This window comes from Electrona antarctica (genome assembly GCF_951216825.1).
Source record: "Electrona antarctica genome assembly, contig: scaffold_259, whole genome shotgun sequence".
NCBI classification, from domain to species: Eukaryota; Metazoa; Chordata; class Actinopteri; order Myctophiformes; family Myctophidae; genus Electrona; species Electrona antarctica.
In genome coordinates this window covers 10021-32500 of record NW_027637939.1, presented here as the reverse complement: position 1 = coordinate 32500, position 22480 = coordinate 10021, and the positions used below count along the sequence as shown (strand labels likewise).

The 22480-nt window shown below is 43.9% G+C and overlaps 1 protein-coding gene across 1 annotated transcript in view; it reads left to right on the top strand.

The window, feature by feature from the left end:
* Positions 1 to 21234, top strand: part of tfeb (transcription factor EB) — a 114406-nt gene extending 93172 nt beyond the window's left edge. The window contains exons 8-12 of the mRNA XM_079531441.1: positions 7805 to 7922; positions 11727 to 11777; positions 12959 to 13034; positions 17036 to 17183; positions 18171 to 21234. Coding sequence (XP_079387567.1) covers positions 7805 to 7922; positions 11727 to 11777; positions 12959 to 13034; positions 17036 to 17183; positions 18171 to 18773 — 996 coding nt within the window. The 3' untranslated portion in view covers positions 18774 to 21234. The remainder of the gene's footprint in view (positions 1 to 7804; positions 7923 to 11726; positions 11778 to 12958; positions 13035 to 17035; positions 17184 to 18170) is intronic.
* Positions 21235 to 22480: the final 1246 nt, after the last annotated feature.

The following is a 22480-nucleotide window of genomic DNA, read 5'->3' as shown; positions in this document are numbered from 1 at the left end:
CAATATGCAGATCAGCAGAAGCTATAAAACTATTAAAAAAAAACGTGTATGTATTGCAATGCTGCAATATAGAAATACTCTTACAAGTACAGTACATGTCCGGAATTCAAAATAGACTTGGAAGTACAAAGGTATTGGCGTCAACATGTAGGCCTACTTCAACTTACTGGTTATTATAGGAGGGGAGGGGAGGGGAGGGTAGGGGGAATGGGTTGGCTGGGGTCAGAGAGATTTGTTTTAGTCTAGTTTATTTGATCATCACAGTATCAATACAATTATACATCAACATAAGGAAATGGTTCATCTTCATCATCATCATCACCTTTATTTAATACACCAAGGATACAATACAGCACAATACAAATCAACACAGTTTACATAGTTAAAGTGATCAAAAGGAATAGGCTGAAGCTGAAAGCTTATACGTGCCTGTCCTACAGTAGACCTGCACAAAAAACATCATTTTAGTTACTCGAAATTATTTCAATGATCGAAAATTCGCCAATAATCAATCTGAACAAAAATGACCAGATTCAAAATACGTTAATTAACCAAACAACAATAGATGGAGGAGGAAGTCCAGTGGTGGAAAAAGTACTCAAAGTGTCAATACTTTTATCGACAGCAAAATGTGCTTAAAGTACCAAAGTAAAAAGAACTCATTATGCAGAGTTAAATGTTATTATTGTATTATACATATGGTAGATGCCTCCTTCAAGTTTTCAAACGTATAGTCTATTGAAAATTGCCGACCTACAAGACCACAATGTGTCGCAATGCGACACATTGTGGGCTTGTAGGTCGGCAAAATGTATAGGACTGAATGTATAGGCCAAAATGTATAGGACTGAAGTGGTTAATGTGTGTTTGGTAATAATAATCAAAATCTACAAAGTAACTAGTAACTAAGCTTTTCAAATAAATAAATGTAAAAGTACAATATGGGGCCCTGCGGCAGCAACAAAATACTTATATAAAAATATAAGTCCAGTACTTGAGTAGGTAGGGCAGGCAGTATGAGTATAATTAAGCACGGTTGCAGAGATGGGACATGCTAGACTAGGCTGTCAGACACGTTACATCATTAAGGTCGCTCTTCATTTCTTGTCCTGTCAAAGAGGAGTGTGTGTGTGTGTGTGTATGTGTGTGTATGTGCATGTGTGTGTGTGTGTGTGTGTGTGTGTGTGTGTGTGTGTGTGTGTCTCTCTCTCTCGCTGTCTGCCTTCATATGTGTTTTTGTAATCCTCCTATCATTGGGCCTGTCTAGATTAGACTATTGATGATTCCCTCCTGGAGAGTCAAGCTGGAGAGAGAGAGAGACAGACAGACAAACAGAGAGTGCGAGATCTTCATTAACTCAGCAGCACACTTCAGCAGCTCTCTCTCTCTCTCTCTCTCTCTGTCTCTCTCTCTCTCTCTCTCTCTGTCTCTGTCTCTGTCTCTGTCTCTGTCTCTGTCTCTCTCTCTCTCTCTCTGTCTCTCTCTGTCTCTCTCTGTCTCTCTCTGTCTCTCTCTCTCTCTCTCTCTCTCTCTCTCTCTCTCTCTCTCTCTCTCTCTCTCTCTCTCTCTCTCTCTCTCTCTCTCTCTCTCTCTGCATACTTCATGATAAGCCAAACGGACCAATGATGTGAATGGAATGTCAGACGTAGGTTGTTGTCATTCAGACAAAGCAACGGCTGCATAGTGTTCCTGTGTGTGTGCACGCGTCTAAATAACAGAACATAGCAGTGAGTTAGTAGACTATCTTCATTACTTCTTAAAATAATAATAATAATAATACTTTTTGGAAAAGTTTGGAAACGTAGACAAAATGGGTGCGGGTCCATTTGGTTCCATTTGTAGGCTACACTCAGAGTAGCCTCGGAAACCCAGACGTTTTCATTTCCAGGAGAAAAAAAAAAGTCTGGGTCTGAGTCCACTTCAATTCGGCATAGAGTAGCGCAAACGTCGACCACTCTCTGCTGATTTCTGATCGTCTGCACCTTTGTTAAATTGACGCACACACACACATACACGGGTTCATGTGTTTGGTCCGACGGAGCATTGGTCCGAACGACAACCTACCTCAAACCCTCACACTAACCCTAACCTCCCCCGGGGCAGCACACCTAAACCTAACCCCAACCCTCTCCCGACCCCCAGCGCACCTTGGACCAATGCTCCTTCGAACCAATGCTCCGTCGGATCATAGTATGCCTCCCCACATACACACACACACACTCCTCTCTCTCTCTGTCGCTCTAATTAATTAGTCTCATGTCGCGCAGCTGCGTCTAGACTCTCCCGGCGGATCCTGCCGGGAGCTGCCTATGCCGTAGAAAGCATAGGTGGACCCCAGGCTACACTCAGAGTTACAGACCTGTTGGACCCCAGGCTATACACTCAGAGTTACAGACCTGTTGGACCCCAGGCTACACTCAGAGTTACAGACCTGTTGGACCCCAGGCTACACTCAGAGTTACAGACCTGTTGGACCCCAGGCTACACTCAGAGTTACAGACCTGTTGGACCCCAGGCTACACTCAGAGTTACAGACCTGTTGGACCCCAGGCTATACACTCAGAGTTACAGACCTGTTGGACCCCAGGCTACACTCAGAGTTACAGACCTGTTGGACCCCAGGCTATACACTCAGAGTTACAGACCTGTTGGACCCCAGGCTACACTCAGAGTTACAGACCTGTTGGACCCCAGGCTACACTCAGAGTTACAGACCTGTTGGACCCCAGGCTATACACTCAGAGTTACAGACCTGTTGGACCCCAGGCTATACACTCAGAGTTACAGACCTGTTGGACCCCAGGCTACACTCAGAGTTACAGACCTGTTGGACCCCAGGCTACACTCAGAGTTACAGACCTGTTGGACCCCAGGCTACACTCAGAGTTACAGACCTGTTATGGTCATTCAGGGCTATCTCTTCATACGTTTCTGGTAACACTCATTTTGTATGTCCGTGGCAAAAATTGAATTTTGACAAAAATGTCCCCCACAAGCCAGCATGGCAATGACCTGATTCATGGATTTCACAGAAACCCGTCCAGTTCATACAGTACAGATGTGGCTTTCTTGTACTTTACCTGCATTTTCTTCTGGAAATACTTGTTTTCCCCCAATGTTCTTTTCACTGTTTATCCTTTTGCTAATCCTTCTCTTTTGTCCCTGAAAACAAGTGTCCCTTTTTGGCACTTCTTTTCATCGTGAAACATAATTCTCACTGACAATGTTCTGACAATGTACTACTGCCAATCCACTGGCTTGACAATGGCATGACGTGTGCAGTTCTCAAATGGCTGAATCTGTATTTTACAGATTCAGAGCACTAGTATGTCAGTGAGTGGGTCTAGTAGTGAATGAAACCTCAGTATTTTATCCAGTATGTCAGTGAGTGGGTCTAGTAGTGAATGAAACCTCAGTATTTTATCCAGTATGTCAGTGAGTGGGTCTAGTAGTGAATGAAACCTCAGTATTTTATCCAGTATGTCAGTGAGTGGGTCTAGTAGTGAATGAAACCTCAGTATTTTATCCAGTATGTCAGTGAGTGGGTCTAGTAGTGAATGAAACCTCAGTATTCTATGCAGTATTTCAGTGAGTGGGTCTAGTAGTGAATGAAACCTCAGTATTTTATCCAGTATGTCAGTGAGTCGGTCTCTAAGTAGTGAATGAAACCTCAGTATTTTATGTAGTATTTCCAGCCAGTCGGTCTCTAAATAGTGAATGAAACCTCAGTATTTTATGTAGTATTTCAGTGAGTCGGTCTCTAAGTAGTGAATGAAACCTCAGTATTTTATGTAGTATTTCAGTGAGTCGGTCTCTAAATAGTGAATGAAACCTCAGTATTTTATGTAGTATTTCCAGCCAGTCGGTATCTAAGTAGTGAATGAAACCTCAGTATTTTATGTAGTATTTCCAGCCAGTCGGTATCTAAGTAGTGAATGAAACCTCAGTATTTTATGTAGTATTTCCAGCCAGACGGTATCTAAGTAGTGAATGAAACCTCACCTTCTGATCCTGACGGGGATTAGTGTGGAACATTCCATGGAATCTTTGGAATCCACCAGTTTAGTGAGAGCTGGGAAGGAACGTATAGTAGGCATGACTGACCTGTGTGTGTGTGTGTGTGTGTGTGTGTGTGTGTGTGTGTGTGTGTGTGTGTGTGTGTGTGTGTGTGTGTGTGTGTGTGTGTGTGTGTGTGTGTGTGTGTGTGTGTGTGTGTGTGTGTGTGTGTGTGTGTGTGTGTGTGTGTGTGTGTGTGTGTGTGTGTGTGTGTGTGTGTGCACCATAAAACCATGCATGATTTGCTTTGCTGCTGTTCTGTGTTGTACACACACTTCAACGGCTAAGCTAACTGCACAACAGAACGGCTGTTTTAACTGCCAAGGTGTCAATTAAACAAAGTCACAGTTAAATTAACTCAATGTTTATCACCCTCACAGTTAAAGGGTTATTTTTTACTTAAAGCTGTAGTGTAGGAAATACTTGCCATTAATATAATGGTTGCAAAGGTATTAATTGATTCCCTGAGCCCCGTGGTGGGAGTTCTGGTCTGGTTTCCTGTCAGTTGGTGGTCAGGGGGACATGCGTAAAAAATAAATCCATCCACAAAACTAGCAGCATTTGTATTGTTGACCTATTTTTACCATATAGTGCAATTTTCATTCAACTTTGACCCCTCTGTCACATGGAACTATTTTGTGTGTCCAGTATCACTACACCAGCAGCAGCACAAAACCCCTTTTGCATGGGGGCAGTCCCTCATTTCCAAGACTTTTCAGGCATCCCACAAATTGAGACCCTGTCCCACATTGTGACTGATGCTAGAGCATCAGTGTTCAAAATAATGCCCTAATAGTTAGTCTAACCCTAATAGTTGGCTTTCTGTTGTAAAGCTCTCTCATTGTCTATTTTTCCTGCAAGATGTGTTTTTAAGCAGGTTAAAGTACCATGATAAATATCTTCTAGGCTACAGTACCAAGTCGGCCATCCCATCTATGACCAAAATGAGCAATTTAAAACAAAATTTGAGACGCCAGAGCAGTTTAAAAACAAAAGGATAGGCAATTTTAGGCCTATGGTCAAATATGACATCAAGGCTTTCAAGTTGTTAACCCTATCCCGTCCCACAAGTGATACTTCATTCTGTACCTCAAAAAAACAGTTTTGATCTGGTCCCTCTGCGGGACGGGCCAGGAGCATGGAGGGCATTTAGTGTATTATATCCCTTCTGTTTTAGCCAGCAAAGGCTTTCATTAGTTTACATCTCTCTCTCTCTCTCTCTCTCTCTCTCTCTCTCTCTCTCTCTCTCTCTCTCTCTCTCTCTCTCTCTCTCTCTCTCTCTCTCTCTGTGTGTGTCAGCTCTGACATGCGGTACGTCCACACAGAGCAGATCATTAACACACTGGATAGAGTCTATATAATCTTTTGTTGGGTCATTCCTTCCTGTGTTTATGCGTCTGCATGTTTTTGATCCGGCCAGCTCACACAGTAGCCGGCCCAGATAAGCTATCTCCGACCGTGCAAGATAAAGTTAACGTTATCAGTGCAGGCCTCCTTTAGCTTTCAAGTCTCATTCATCCTATACCTGCATGTGCGAACGGGACACCGCATAGCAGCAGCATATCAACGTGAATATTTCAATAGAGGAATACTAATTACGTGTTTTGTTGGTAGTAATTAAGGCCCGAGCAACAAAACATAACATAACGTGACGGCGTGGTGCAATGTCTAAAGTGCAACAACAACAACAACCTCTGCAGGAAGAGATGACACGGTGAGTTGTCCAGAGGTTGAGGATCACCCAAGAACACGCAGGGAGAATAGCAAGCCGTTAAGCCATTAAAGACCTGAAGCCAGATTCTACAAAATGTCTTCTAAATCGTTTTCTGAAAAAACCCTATGTTTCTATATCAGTGGATTCTCAAACTATTTCATGTCAAGGACCCACTGAATCATATGTATTTATTTGGCCACAGACCCCCCCCCATCTCAAAATATATTGTTCCACGGACCTCCCAGAAGAAAATATGTGTTAAAAACGCTGTGAAAGAATATATATTCAAAGATTTGCACCACTTTTTCATGATTAAAAAAAAAGCAGATCTACAAGCTTGAGCTTGTATATCTGCTATTTTTCAACAAGTTTAAAGTTTAAAATGATGGTTAAAGTGGTTAAATGCTTCTAAGGTGACAGAGATGCGTCCTCGGGTCTAAATGGGTTAAAACAGGGAGATAACAGCTGATAGTGTAGTTGCTCGTTATATTGTTATGGTGTTTGGCAAGCGGAGCGCTGAAGTGTGATTATTATGGCGTTTATCTCGTGCTATCTGCCTTTTTCTTTTTTTTTACAGTTTTACAGAGTCGGACGGAGGATTTTAGAAAGGTAGTGCGCCGACCGGGGTTACGCAGGTTATGAAGTTATAAACGATAAAAGATAACGACGTTTTGAAGTGAGGTTTTAACTCTAACTTGACAGGTTTACAGCTTTCCTGGTTTTGTACTTGTTGCATTTCTTGCACTTCTCTACACGCTCGTACACTGTTGTTCATTTCTTTCTTACGCAGTCGTGGACGGTGTTTTGGTGATGTTTGTTTCTTCCTTTTAGTACTCCTACGTTTGCATCGCTACCCTTAGTGTTTCTTCCTTTTAGTACTCCTACGTTTGCATCGCTACCCTTAGTGTTTCTTCCTTTTAGTACTCCTACGTTTGCATCGCTACCCTTAGTGTTTCTTCCTTTTAGTACTCCTACGTTTGCATCGCTACCCTTAGTGTTTCTTCCTTTTAGTACTCCTACGTTTGCATCGCTACCCTTAGTGTTTCTTCCTTTTAGTACTCCTACGTTTGCATCGCTACCCTTAGTGTTTCTTCCTTTTAGTACTCCTACGTTTGCATCGCTACCCTTAGTGTTTCTTCCTTTTAGTACTCCTACGTTTGCATCGCTACCCTTAGTGTTTCTTCCTTTTAGTACTCCTACGTTTGCATCGCTACCCTTAGTGTTTCTTCCTTTTAGTACTCCTACGTTTGCGTCGCTACCCTTAGTGTTTCTTCCTTTTAGTACTCCTACGTTTGCATCGCTACCCTTAGTGTTTCTTCCTTTTAGTACTCCTACGTTTGCATCGCTACCCTTAGTGTTTCTTCCTTTTAGTACTCCTACGTTTGCGTCGCTACCCTTAGTGTTCTTCCTTTTAGTACTCCTACGTTTGCGTCGCTACCCTTAGTGTTCTTCCTTTTAGTACTCCTACGTTTGCATCGCTACCCTTAGTGTTCTTCTCGCTACCCTTAGTGTTCTTCTCAAACTCTTTCAAGTCAAGGACTTCCCAAATGTAAATTGTATTTGCCCGCAAACCCCACCTCCCCTTTTTCAACTTTTTCAAGTCAAGGACCTCCCAAATTTATATTGTAATTGCCCCCTCCCAGAAGAGAAGATCTATGTTAAAATGTCTTACATATGTCAAACATAGTGAAGAGCAATTTTAATTAGCAAAACATAGCAAAAATAGGCCATGTACAAGCTCACAACAACAACACATTGCAGCGTTTTGAGCTTGTAGATCAAATATTTTATCTATTCATCTAAATGCATGCTTAATAGGATCAATATTCAAGAATGTGAAAAAAGAAATCATAAACAAACAAATGATGGATATACTGTGTGTGTGTGTGTGTGTGTGTGTGTGTGTGTGTGTGTGTGTGTGTGTGTGTGTGTGTGTGTGTGTGTGTGTGTGTGTGTGTGTGTGTGTGTGTGTGTGTGTGTGTGTGTGTGTGTGTGTGTGTGTGTGTGTGTGTGTGTGTGTGTTCATTCCTGCAGCTCCCGCTGTCCAGCAGTCACCTGGACGTGTACAGCGGTCCTGGGATGACCGGCCCAGCAATCGCCATGACCAGCAACTCCTGTCCCGCCAACCTGGCCATCAAGAGAGAGTTCACAGGTACCGTAATCGACCAATCACAACCTTAGATTGTTCACTAGGTCAAGGTCAAGGAGTTTATTTGCATGTCCCAAATTGGGCTATTCATGTTAGAGCAGGTAAAAAAGCTCTAAGAGCACAGTAATCATTACAAAAGACAAGAACAGACAATACATCCAGATAACAAATAACAACCGATAAAGTGCAAACTGCAACCATCCTCCCCACCCACCCACCTCACCCCTGAAACAAAAACAGCTACCTCCTCCTGCTCCCCTTATTCATTATTTTTATACTATTTGTATACATACTCCATATATGAAAGCGGCGACCGTCAATGTACCTTTTAGCATTGCTCCGGTTGCTATGCATCACCTCCGTCCCCACCAGCTATGGGATTTTTACATCCAGCTCCATTTATCTTCATTAAAAACAGGATTTTCAAAGCCCTGGATCTCTAAAGCTTCGAGCTTCACGATTTTTCAAAAATAGCAGACCTACAAGCTCGTAGCGCGCCACTCGGTGGCGCGCTACGAGCTTGTAGATCTGCTATTTTTCAATAGCTAAATTATAACAATGCTTAAAACACCAAAAGGGGTTCCCGCCCAAAATGGTTTAAGGTTATTGTAGCAGTCAATTTATATTGGGGGTCGGGAGGGGGCGGGGCGGGGGTCCCGAGACATTGCCAAAGCATTTCCGGGGGTCCCCGGCCAAAAACGTTGAGAACCCCTGGTGTAACCGTTTCTGATGAGAGGTAAACAGTGCTAATGATCACTGCTCTGGACATGTAACCGTTTCTGATGAGAGGTAAACAGTGCTAATGATCACTGCTCACAACAACAACTCCCTCCTCCCTGATAAGGTTAGCTGCTACCTAGCGGGCAGAACAAAGTGTTAATGGTACAAATGGAAGTGGGTATGAATGAGAATTTGTACCTATTGTGTTTCGTTACAGGTGTCTTTAACCATTGGCCAGAAGGTGATAATTCATATTCCCGATGTAGGGGGTGTCTGCTCTGATATAAGACGCTTTCTTAACTCCTTTAGCGCCATCTAGTGTTAGCATGCGCACACCTAAGGAATGCCGCCCGTCCTCCCTCACTCTACGGAGCTTGTTTCCCTTCCGGGTTATTCAGGAAGGTGGGGGCCTTTGTTAGGAGCACATTACCACTCGCATTAGCTCATAGCCCTTAGCTAGCATTACAACCAGTTCCATTTGCTCAGCAATGCGGTACAAACTCACAAATGGACCACCATGGACAGCTCTCAAACCTTTTGAGATACAGCGCTTTGAAAATCCTGTTATAATGGAGGCTCAACGGACCTGGATTTAAAGATCCCATAGCCGGGGTGGGGGGCGGAGGCCCTCCATACTAACCGGAGCCATGCTAAAAGGTAAACAAACGGTCGGCGCTTTCATATATGGAGTATACGGTTGTCTACGAACATACGCGTAGATAGCACCAGTAAAAAAGAATCATCAGTGACATATGTAGCTAGCTTCCTTAAACAGAAGAGGCGCTGCTGACCTTTCTTACACACCATTTCAATATTAGAGTCAAACAACACATCCGTGGCAGGTTAAAACTAACCCGTGGCAGGTTAAAACTCACCGTGGCTCCCGACATGCATGGCAGGTTAAAACTCACCGTGGCTCCCGACATGCATGGCAGGTTAAAACTCACCGTGGCTCCCGACATACGTGGCAGGTTAAAACTCACCCGTGGCTCCCGACATACGTGGCAGGTTAAAACTCACCCGTAGCTCCCGACATACATGGCAGGCTAAAACTAACCCGCTAATGGCTATAGTACCAAACACATGTACCCAGAGACAACAACATATCTACATATTTATTTACACATATGCATCCATTTATGTACATGAGGTATAGAAATGAGGTGCACGAGCATAGCAGCCGTTCATGACATTAGATCAGTGCAAGAAGAGCATCAGTGCGTTGGGCATGAGATTAAGGTGCAGAATATCGTGTAGCGAGTGTCGAGTTCAACCATAATGGTCCACAAAACATTGCTTTACTGGTATAACCCACAGGTACTGTAGGTCCATGGGGAAAAAGTCACACCGTCTTCTAGTTTTCACTTGACACCAGTAGTTTTATTGGCGCATAATATTCATGGTCTCCTGCGTGAAAAGAGGAGTTAACGGGCGATTATGGGCACTAGATTTGCCCGTAAACCTCAAGTTTAGCAGCATACAGTAATATACGGTAATATACAGGTGTGATGGTACAATTCGGGAGTTTACCTGAATTTGTTGGAAAGTTTAACGGGAGTTTCCTGTAATATACACATATTCCATGCTTTTTGCGCAGTACCTGATATACCAGTCGTTTTCAACACAGACCCATAATATTTTGTTGTCATTGGATAAGATGTTGTCCACAATTCCATGCTGTATTGATGTGATAACAGGCAAACATTGATCAAAATAAAAAAAATTCTACATTCTCTAATCTCTACTAGACTTCTTGTAAACGAAGTAATGCAGATCTTTAACAATAATTTAACTCTTGAGAGCGTAACATGAAACCAAATGGACCCTTACAGGTTACCATGCCAACTCTGCATCATTTAGCATGGGGACCACCTGGAACCCCCGCAAGGACCACTGTTGGTCCTCGCACCACTGGTTGAAAACCACTGTTCTATACTCATAATGGCACAAACCAAACGGTTTGTGCGGTTGGGAAAAAATATATTCTTAAGTAACGCACAAAATGAAAAACACCTCCATGTGTATTAAGGACCTTGCCTGTCTCTCTCCCCAGGAACAGCAGGATTACTGATTAATGTCATTACGATGCATTTTCTGCTTGCATTACTATGTTGTGGTTATGCATTAACCGTATTTATGTGTTTCATCGTGTCATGCAAGAGTGCAGACGTAGCCAACAACAACTTGGGGACTCTTGAGTCGCTGCCAACCATCGTTCTTGTTCTCCGTTTATCACTCGAGTTTATGATTTCTGTCGACCTCATATGATCAAAACTCATGTTACGTTTCAGGATTTAATTTCAAAGGCATCAACAGTAATCTACAATCTCGGAAGTCGAAACGCGTCATTTCGCACTGCATTTTGAAGCGTGCAGATCTGCTACTTTTGATGCATTTGCTGCAAGCAGGGTGTTGATTTATGGGGAAAAAATATATTTAGGATCCTAAATAAAGTAAACTAAACTAACGTGTAAAAGACCTTAAACTGGGGTTATGGTTGTGAGAGCGCTATCCTTCAGTTTAGTCATTGACTGAAAAACACCTGTCTTCTTTAATAGTCTGCCCTCTGTCCTGCCCTAGCTACCCTGGCAAATATCTACGTTTATTTATTTTATTATTTTTTTGTTGGCACAACGAGTATTAATGTCACGCCAGAAAGGGTAAAAACAATATATAGTAGGTGTTAAATTCAACTCCCTGAGCCCCTGCGTTTCAGAGTGCATCTGAATCTCACCTCTTCAGACTCCACCTTAGCCCTGGCCTCGACGACCTTACAGGCTTATGCAAAAGCTAAAATAATATGTCACTTAGATGGCATGTTATGTAGACAGAATCAGAATTTGGGGGGAGGTGGGGTGGGGTGCTAGTGCTGGTAGATCAAGGCAAAAAAAAAAAATCCAAAAAAAGATTAGATATAGATTGCATAGTTGAAATATACCGATTTACTTTTGTCTTCCTTTCTTTCTTTTCATATATACTGTAACATTTTTAATCGCTCTGGATTAAGAGCATCTGCTAAAAACCTACATTGTAAATTGTGTTTTCACGTCTGTCCACTGACGAGGTTGTGTTCTTGTCATGATGCAGAACAACGTGCGATGGCCAAGGAGAGACAGAAGAAAGACAACCACAATCTGAGTAAGATACCTCTCTCTCTCTCTCTCTCGCTCTCGCTCTCTCTCTCTCTCTCTCTTTCTCACAAGCACACACACACACAGACGTGCACACACTTGCGTGCACAAAGTAATATGCCCCGTTCAGAAAGTGTTTTATGTTTCTTTGTGGATTCAGCTGACACAGTGACACTAGTGGAGTGGATGGTTAACCTGATCATTTCTGACACAGTGACACTAGTGGAGTGGATGGTTAACCTGATCATTTCTGCTGTCCTGGCACTAAAGTCTAATTGCTCGTGACTTTGGTGCATGTGTGCACGCTTGTGCGTGCGTGCGTGCGTGCGTGCGTGCGTGCGTGCGTGCGTGTTCTTGTGTATGTGTGTGTATGTGTGTGTGTGTGTGTGTGTGTGTGTGTGTGTGTGTGTGTGTGTGTGTGCGTGCGTGTGTTTGGGGGGTTTTACTGCTCACTGATTGGCTGGTTTTTATGACATGTATTATGATAGCGTTTTCCATATAAAACAGATGTGTCAACACCTGTTGAAAGTCATTCAAGGTCAACTTCAGTAACTCCAAAGGTCAGCAATAATGTTGATCTTGACAGCACATTTTTGTCAGGTCATTGTTGTATTTGTTTAGTTATAATCTTTTGAATTTGCAAGTTTTTTAAATGTTTTAGTTTTAGTCTAGTTTCAGTCGACTAAATAGCATACGATTTTAGTCGACTAAATCTCCAGTTGATTTAGTCAACAGCAATGCATTTTGGCGGTGCGTTGATGGTGTTGTAATGCCTGATTTTACACTTGTTTGCATGCTGAAAATACCAGATCTACAAGCTAGTAGGCCGGCTATTTTCAGAGCGCAACCAAACTTAGAGTAACTTGTGAAAAGGAGGCACTGGAGCAGGCCTGCATAAAGTAACTTGTCTTTTAGTTTGCTCTCTTCTCCACTATTTTAGCCCAGTTTTAAGTTGTTGACAAAAAACAATTGTCCGTGAAAAAAGTAGTTGACGAACATCTTTCGTTATAGTTTTAGAAGACAAAATCAACACTACTGTGCAAACTGACTCATGCATTGTTCCTCTCCTCTCCTCTCCTCTCCTCTCCTCTCCTCTCCTCTCCTCTCCTCTCCTCTCCTCTCCTCTCCTCTCCTCTCCTCTCCTCTCCTCTCCTCTCCTCTCCCCTCCCCTCCTCTCCCCTCCTACAGTCGAGAGAAGGAGGAGGTTCAACATCAACGACCGTATCAAGGAGCTCGGGACCATGATCCCCAAAACCAACGACCTGTGAGTTACCCTTCAAAGTTTTAACTACCCCTAACCCCTAACCAACCACCTGTTAGTTACCCTTCAACGTTTTAACTACCCCTAACCCAAAACCAACCACCTGTGAGTTACCCTTCAACGTTTTAACTACCCCTAACCCCTAACCAACCACCTGTTAGTTACCCTTCAACGTTTTAACTACCCCTAACCCCTAACCAACCACCTGTTAGTTACCCTTCAAAGTTTTAACTACCCCTAACCCAAAACCAACCACCTGTGAATTACCCTTCAACGTTTTAACTACCCCTAACCCAAAACCAACCACCTGTTAGTTACCCTTCAACGTTTTAACTACCCCTAACCCAAAACCAACCACATGTTAGTTACCCTTCAACGTTTTAACTACCCCTAACCCAAAACCAACCACCTGTGAGTTACCCTTCAAAGTTTGAACTACCCCTAACCCAAAACCAACGACCTGTGAGTTACCCTTCAATGTTTTAACTACCCCTAACCCAAAACCAACCACCTGTTAGTTACCCTTCAACGTTTTAACTACCCCTAACCCAAAACCAACGACCTGTGAGTTACCCTTCAAAGTTTGAACTACCCCTAACCCAAAACCAACCACCTGTGAGTTACCCTTCAATGTTTTAACTACCCCTAACCCAAAACCAACCACCTGTGAGTTACCCTTCAACGTTTTAACTACCCCTAACCCAAAACCAACGACCTGTGAGTTACCCTTCAATGTTTTAACTACCCCTAACCCAAAACCAACCACCTGTTGGTTACCCTTCAACGTTTTAACTACCCCTAACCCAAAACCAACCACCTGTTAGTTACCCTTCAATGTTTTAACTACCCCTAACCCAAAACCAACCACCTGTTAGTTACCCTTCAACGTTTTAACTACCCCTAACCCAAAACCAACGACCTGTGAGTTACCCTTCAATGTTTTAACTACCCCTAACCCAAAACCAACCACCTGTGAGTTACCCTTCAACGTTTTAACTACCCCTAACCCAAAACCAACCACCTGTGAGTTACCCTTCAACGTTTTAACTACCCCTAACCCAAAACCAACCACCTGTGAGTTACCCTTCAACGTTTTAATTACCCCTAACCCAAAACCAACCACCTGTGAGTTACCCTTCAACGTTTTAACTACCCCTAATCCAAAACCAACCTAGCCTGGCTAATAAGCCAGACCGAATCAGCCGTTGGCAAAAAAAAATTGCCTGCCGGCGGATTACGGTCTGGAGAGGCTCAATTGTACGCCCATTTCCTACACCAGAGAACTGGTGTGGCCAATCGGGACACGGTATGCAATATGGGCGGGCTTTGGTACAGTGACGTTCAATGCTTGAGACCTTTGACTGACAGTAGCTCTGACCAATTGCGTCAAAGAGAAAATGTTTGAACCCGCCCCCCAGGAAACAAGATCCATACACAGCATCTCCAGACTCAAATACCACACGACAGTGTGATTTGAGTCTGGCTTATTAGCCAGGCTAAAACCAACCACCTGTGAGTTACCCTTCAACGTTTTAACTACCCCTAACCCAAAACCAACCACCTGTGAGTTACCCTTCAAAGTTTTAACTACCCTTAACCCAAAACCAACCACCTGTGAATTACCCTTCAACGTTTTAACTACCCCTAACCCAAAACCAACCACCTGTTAGTTACCCTTCAACGTTTTAACTACCCCTAACCCAAAACCAACCACCTGTTAGTTACCCTTCAACGTTTTAACTACCCCTAACCCAAAACCAACCACCTGTGAGTTACCCTTCAACGTTTTAACTACCCCTAACCCAAAACCAACCACCTGTGAATTACCCTTCAACGTTTTAACTACCCCTAACCCAAAACCAACCACCTGTTAGTTACCCTTCAACGTTTTAACTACCCCTAACCCAAAACCAACGACCTGTGAGTTACCCTTCAACGTTTTAACTACCCCTAACCCAGAGCCATAGACAGAGTGTAGACAGAGTTGCGATATTGAGGGGGCAGACAACAGCCCAGTCACGTGGTTCATGTACTCGCACGAACCCATAGACTCCAATGCATTCTTGTAAACTTCCGGTGTCCCTATTCGCCAGTAGAAGTCTATGTAGAAGAGCTGCCATTGGACTGGCCCCATGAAGTGAACGGAGTTGTCGTAACTCTGTCTTACTCTATTGCTCTGCCCTAACCCAAAACCAACCGCCTGTGAGTCTCTCTGCAATGCAAAATGATCAGGGCTGACAAAATAACTGAGTTAACTGATTTAATTAATTTGTGAAATTAATTAGATTAAAGGGGCACGGTGGCACAGTCGGTAGTGCTGTCGCCTCACAGCTAGAAGGTCCTGGGTTCGATTCCCGCTGTGGACGCTGTGGGCACTGGGGGCGTGTTCCCTCCTCCGCGTCATCAGTGCCCATACCTGAGGCGGGGTTGGCGAAAGGGCCTTTCTGTGTGGAGTTTGCATGTTCTCCCCGTGTCCCCTAGGGTAGATACCCTCACAAAAACATGCCGTAATCCTGGTCTCTAAACTACCTCCCCTGGCCAGCCGGTTGGCAGAGGAAGTGTAGTGCCCAGGATTACATTAGATAATTGACACTGGGTGAAAAAATGGGTTACAAAATTGTGGGATAAAACATTTTGGTAAAAAAAAAAGATTAAACATTTTAACGCAATTACTGCATGGTTAGGTGACCCCGCCCCATACATCCCATAATCCCATCCACTCTGCACTAGTCATCACTCTGATATCTGATGGCTGATAGATCCAAACAAGATAGAAAGAGAAGCCCGATCTGGTTGGGGGAAAAAAACAAAAGTTACATACATATGTTAAATGTATATATCCGTCATGTATCTTTCCATTCCCACAACAAAACATGGCATATTTTGGGCATAGTTATAATGGTGATTAATAAGTATTAACTCATAACCTGCCACTAAAACCCCCGGGTCGCGGTTGGCTACCGCCACCATAGACTATCGTTCTATTTCGCTTGGAGATCAAGACTGATTCCCATTCCCATTAAATGAAGCCGTATATATTTTAAATTAAACAATGTAACAAAATGAAGCCGTAAAAGAAGCCGACATTTTATGTTTTTTAAAATGTCATCAAATTCGTCTGTGACGTGTGAATGTGGGTGTGTCCAGTGACAGTACATTTAAAATGTAATAAAATGAGTCCCCGACGTGTGAATGTGTTTCCAGTGACAGTAGATTTAAAATGTAATAACATGTATCCCTGACGTGTGAATGTGGGTGTGTCCAGTGACAGTAGATTTAAAATGTAATAACATGTATCCCTGACGTGTGAATGTGGGTGTGTGTCCAGTGACAGTAGATTTAAAATGTAATAACATGTGTCCCTGACGTGTGAATGTGGGTGTGTCCAGTGACAGTACATTTAAAATGTAATAACATGTGTCCCTGACGTGTGAATGTGGGTGTGTCCAGTGACAGTACATTTAAAATGTAATAAAATGTGTCCCTGACGTGTGAATGTGTGTCCAGTGAAAGTACATATAAAATGTAATAACATGTGTCCCTGACGTGTGAATGTGGGTGTGTGTCCAGTGACAGTAGATTTAAAACGTAATAACGTTATTACGTTTTAAATGTACTGTCACTATACTCCACCTCCCTCGTCCTCTGCACGTCCTTCGGCATGCCCTTAAAGTACTCCACCGACGCTCGCAGGATGGTGCCCTTGTTCCAGCGCACACTGGACACACACCCACATTCACACGTCACAGACACATGTTATTACCTTTTATATCTACGGTCACTGGACACACACCCACATTCACAGTACATTTGACAGTACATGTAAAACGTAATAACATGTGTCTGTGACATGTGAATGTGGGTGTGTGTCCACTAGTGACAGTACATTTAAAACATAATAACATGGTGTCCGTGACGTGTGAATGTGGGTGTGTGTCCAGTGACAGTAGATTTAAAACGTAATAACATGTGTCCCTGACATGTGAATGTGGGTGTGTGTCCAGTGACGTGCGCTGGAACAAGGGCACCATCCTGCGAGCGTCGGTGGAGTACATCAAGCGCATGCAGAAGGACGTGCAGAGGACGAGGGAGGTGGAGACCAACTTCAAGAGGATGGAGATGGCCAACAAACAGCTGTGGCTGCGCATCCAGGTGAGGTGACGCACGCTCTCTCTGGTAATAGGCCTATCTCACAGCCCGCTTTTCACGCCCACTTCCGGTAAATAGTGGTGTCTTTAACATTAGCATTTACACGTTTTTTCCTCTGGAGAATCTAAGTACATTTTCTAATGTAAAAATGTGACAGACCAATATTATTATGAAGCAAACAAGATGGTAAATCAGCTCGAACAGATAGAACAAACCTTACCTTGAGAAAACAAAAGTTGTAGACTTCTTAAATTACCTCTGTTAACATGTAGCGTCTATGGAGTGACGTCACGCTATCACCACTAACCCCAAAAGGGGGCGTATTAAGGGGGGCGGGGAAATTCTGTGAGATAGGCTTATAAGAAAACTTTCTGTTCTCGTCTGTGTTACACCACGACGGGAGGGAGGGAGGGGAGATAAAACTCCAGATCACTGGCACTACAATGTGGTGCCCCGCACAGCACACGCACACGTGGGTGCGATGGTGTTGCAATACACACTCAAAACTCAAAGGGATGTAACACACACACACACACACACACACACACACTCACACACACTATTGTGTTCATATAAAAGATGCTTGACAAAGCCGGACGCAACACTGGGGATTTTAACCCACAACCTCTGTGGTGGCGGGCAGTAGTGTTGTAGTACTCAAGTCCTTGACTCGTCTCGAGTCTGGTCTCGAGTCCACATTTTCATTTTTAATTTGACTCGGTCGCTTTAGGTGAGCTTTATGTGAGCCTGCACAACAACCAAGTTTTTCACCCACCTTACTTGTAACGTGATGTGACAATAAAAGGTTGATTCTGATTCTCATTCTGAGGTGGACTCAACTACAACACTAGAGGGCAGGCACTTTAGCATTGCGCGATTTGCACCACACCTGAGCGTCCATTTTTTAACTAAATAAATCACTGACCCTACCTTTTAACTGTTGTGTGTGTGTGCGTGTGTGTGTGTGTGTGTGCGTGTGTGTGCGTGCAGGAGCTGGAGATGCAGGCCCACATGCACGGGCTGCCCAGCAACTCTCCGTCGGGCCTGAACCCTGCCGACATGATGTCTCCCTACGTGAAGCAGGAGACCAGCCCGGAGGAGCGCCTCTCCCACCCCCAGCAGCAGCAGGGCCAGCAGGGTGGTCCCCCCGGGGGTCCCCAGCAGAACCACCAGAACCACCAGAACCACCTCCATCAGGCCCAGCAGGCCCACCTCCACCAGCAGGGCCAACGGGGGGGGCAGCAGCTGCCCCCTCTGCCCCAGCACCTCCAGCCCCAGCTGCCCATCCAGTATCCGGCCGTGGGCAGCACCCAGTCGCCCTTTGACTTTAGCGCGGCGCTGGACTTGTGCGATGGCGTGACGGGCTTCGGCCCGGACGGCGGCTTCGGCGGCGGCGACCCCCTGGGCGGGGGCATGGTGGGCATCATGCCCGGGGGCGGCGGGGGGCCCGGGGGGCGGGGCTTTCTGATGATGGACGAGCCCCTGTCCCCGTTGGGCGGAGACCCCCTGCTCTCGGCCATGTCGCCCGGCGACGGCGCCTCGCTCAGCTCCAGCCGTCGCTCCAGCTTCAGCATCGATGATGACATACTGTAAAGACCCCTCCCCTCAAAACCCCCCAAAACCCCCCACCCAAACCCACCCGAACACCGCACATAACCTATACATACACACACGCGCGTGCACACACACACACACATACGCACACGCGTAGAGGTTGTCATATCGTAGTGCAGTGGTTTTCAACCAGTGGTCCGAGTACAAACCGGTGGTCCTTGAGGGGGGGGGGTTCCAGGTGGTCCCCATGCAGCTAAATGATGGAGAGTTGGTAACCAAATGGGCCCTTGTTAGATCTTTAACTCTTTAGAGTGTAAAAATGAGACCAAATGGACCCTTATGGGTCCATTAGGTTTCATTTTACGCTCTCAAGAGTTAAATTATTGTTAAACATCTGCATTATTAATTTACAAGAAATCTACGCAATTAGAGAATGTAGAATAATTGTTATTTTGATCAACGATCAACGGACAAAATCTTATCCAACGACAACAAACTATTCTTTAGTTTTGGGTCTGAGAGGCTAAATGTCACCACATTGGACCTCGATGTGAAATGGTTGAAAACCGTAGTGCAAACACGCTTGTACAAACGGAGGTAAAGGACAAGGGATGCGAACGCACACACACACACACCACACACACACACACACACACACACACACACACACACACACACACACACACAGGTAGGAGACACTGAAGCATGTACAGTACAGCAGAATCAATCACGTTCATCATTCACATTATTACGATTATTATCATAATTAATATTATTATTATTATTACACACTGAAGGTGCATCACATACTGTACAATGTATATCTACACACGGTAGAACACTGTAGGTGAAACGGATCACACTGGCGTTGCAACGAACACTCTCTCTCTCTCTCTCTCTCTCCACTCGATCGACGTGTGCGCTCATGCACAGAGAATTACACTTTGGTTCATTTGATCACGAACGGGGTATATATCTGAATACATTTAGTAAACATTTATGCTCTCTCTCTCTCACGCACGCATACACATAAAGCACGCGCGCGCGCACACACACACACACGCACACACACACGATAAATCATACAGCAGTGGTTCTCGAAGTGCGGTTCGGGGACCCCCAGGCGATCCCTAGTAAAATGAGTTAATAAAACATTTGACCTGTCTGTACGCTGTGAGCTTGTAGATCTCCTAAAGTCGTATTTTTTGGGATAATTTATTACATTTTTACTTTTTGAAAAAAATGGCTTATGCCCAAATTAGGACTGCCAGGTTCAAAGTGGTTAATAGTGGATGAGGGGAGTGCTGCCCAGGTTGTTATTATTATGATTGGCTCAGCTCACACAGCGGTAGTAGTGTGGTAGTCTACACTGTAATAAACACGGTATCAACACACACACACACACACACGCACATGTAGTGCAGTGTGCCTTGAGGCTGTCTTCAAATCAGCACGTTTAACAAGCCCCTCCCCCTCCCCCGCCCCCTCTGGGTGCTGACCGGGGTGGGGGGGGTGTGGGGCGACCCAACAGCAGGTGGCATGGGGGTCTTTGGCCGAGTTGTACAGACCGCGAGCGAGTGCCAGGGACCGACCGCTCAAACACACCGGGCTGCCGGCGCCTCGCGCTATGCGACCCGTTGTGTGAGCTTTGTGAGAACGTCGCGTGACGAAGCGGGAATGAAGCGTTTCATGGTCGCTGTCAGGGTAGAAACCTCTTATCTCCACATTTTGTAACTTGTGTTTTTATTTCCCCGTAAAGTCGTAAACGGACACGTCCTATACTTACACACGAAAGCATAGAAAGCATCCTTTCGAGCTTTTGATGCTTTTTGAAAATTTGAATCCTGAAAAGTAAATTTATTTTTTTATTTTTGTGAGGTTTCCACACGACAGAGACGATATCCACGCGGTCACGTTCGTCGGAACAGAGTCGTCGGTCGTCGAGACAGAGGCGTCGGTCGGTCGTCCCGCGGTGCGGTCGTAGTCGTCTGTACAGTGGCCAGAGATCGTTGATTCCGTTGTCGGATGTGAAATCAAATCTGGGGTTTGTGTTTTTTTTATGATTTGATAATAGCTTATGATCAGTACTGAAAAAGGAAGGAAAAACAATTGACAAGTTATTTGTTTTTTCTTTCTTCTTTTTCTTTTTTGATTAAAGTGTTTGTATTCTTTATTATTATTATTATTATTATTATTATAAGTTTGTTGTTTTTGTTGTTTTATCTCCCAACGCACTGGAAACTATATTATTGTTATTGACTTTGTATATGAAAGAATTATTGAAATTATTGAAATAAGATTTATTTCAGATGTTTTATGCCACTAAGCCACTTAAATGTATTTTATTTGTATTTGTCCTTTTTTCCTTTATTATTTTTTTTTTTCCATTTCTGTTTATTTTTATTCCAACTCCCCCGCCTCCTCCAAAGCTTTGTTTCTTTCTTCTCTATTTACAGTAAATCTACAGTAAGAGTAAAGCCACTGGTTCTTTGAGATTTCACCTATTTGTTTTGTATAGATCGGGATTATTATTATTATTATTTTGTCTCCATCTTTTTAAACCCATGTGACATTTTTAGAGCCACGCTGAACGCATGGCTAAACGCCTCATGCACACCCCGTCGTGTGGATGTTTCACCGCGCCCAACGAACGTAGCAGACCTAACTGTACTCAAGCACTGTACTTTACTTCAGTACAAGTATGAGGTACTTTTTGAGTGGTGTAAACCACTCCTACAACTGGCTTTGTTAGTTTACGTGTCTGTTCGTACCAAATGGTTGCTATGGTCACCCAGTTCACACAGGTGTGATTTCATTACGTCAGACATTACGCCAGACCACAGTTGATCAGTCTATATAAGACCTTACACCACTCAGTTCACACGGGTGTGATTTTTACTTTACCTGGGAGTACCTCCAGGTTTCAGTATACGGTATACATCCACTACCTCCGCTACATCTCAGAGGTGAATATTGTACTTTTATCCTCCACTACATTTGTTTGAAAACTTTAGTTAAAAGTTACTTTGTACATTTAAGATTATTGCTACGACGATATACTGTACAATACACGAATCACTCAAGCCCTCTTTTATAGATTGGAATTATTTTTTCTTTTCTTTTTTACTATATGGTATACTGTAAGTATATTTTGATGCCAATATTTTTGTAATATTGAACATGGGCCCCCTTTTACTTGTAACAGAGTATTTCTATATTGTGGTATTTGCTACTCTTAATTAAACCTGACTGCTTTCTTCCATCACTTGTTTTGAGCTCGTTGGAGGTTAGAGGTTAGAGGCGCTCGATGCCGTCGCGCTACGAAGTATGACTGGAGCTTTAAAAACCATCCAGCTACGTCCAATGCTTTATACGCCTCTGTTTTATATACTTCCTGTCGTTATGGTTTCCATGGAGACGTGATGACTTGTGGTTGCCATGGCACTGGACAGCTGTCTGTCTCTCTCTCTCTCTCTCTCTCTCTCTCTCTCTGCCAGACTTGTGCCTTTTCCCTAGAGATCGGCGATTCCCAACCTTGTGTTGCTGATGGTCAGGGGTCCCACTAGTGGGCCACCACGATATTGCGCCCCAAATTATTGGCAAAACACATTTTTATTAAATCACAATTTTATTCATATGCAATACAACAATGATCCCCCAAAAAAGAATACACATTTTCTTTCATTAAAACCTTGACCTACAGTTCAGTCAGTTCCTTTCGATCCAACCAAACCAAACACATTTGA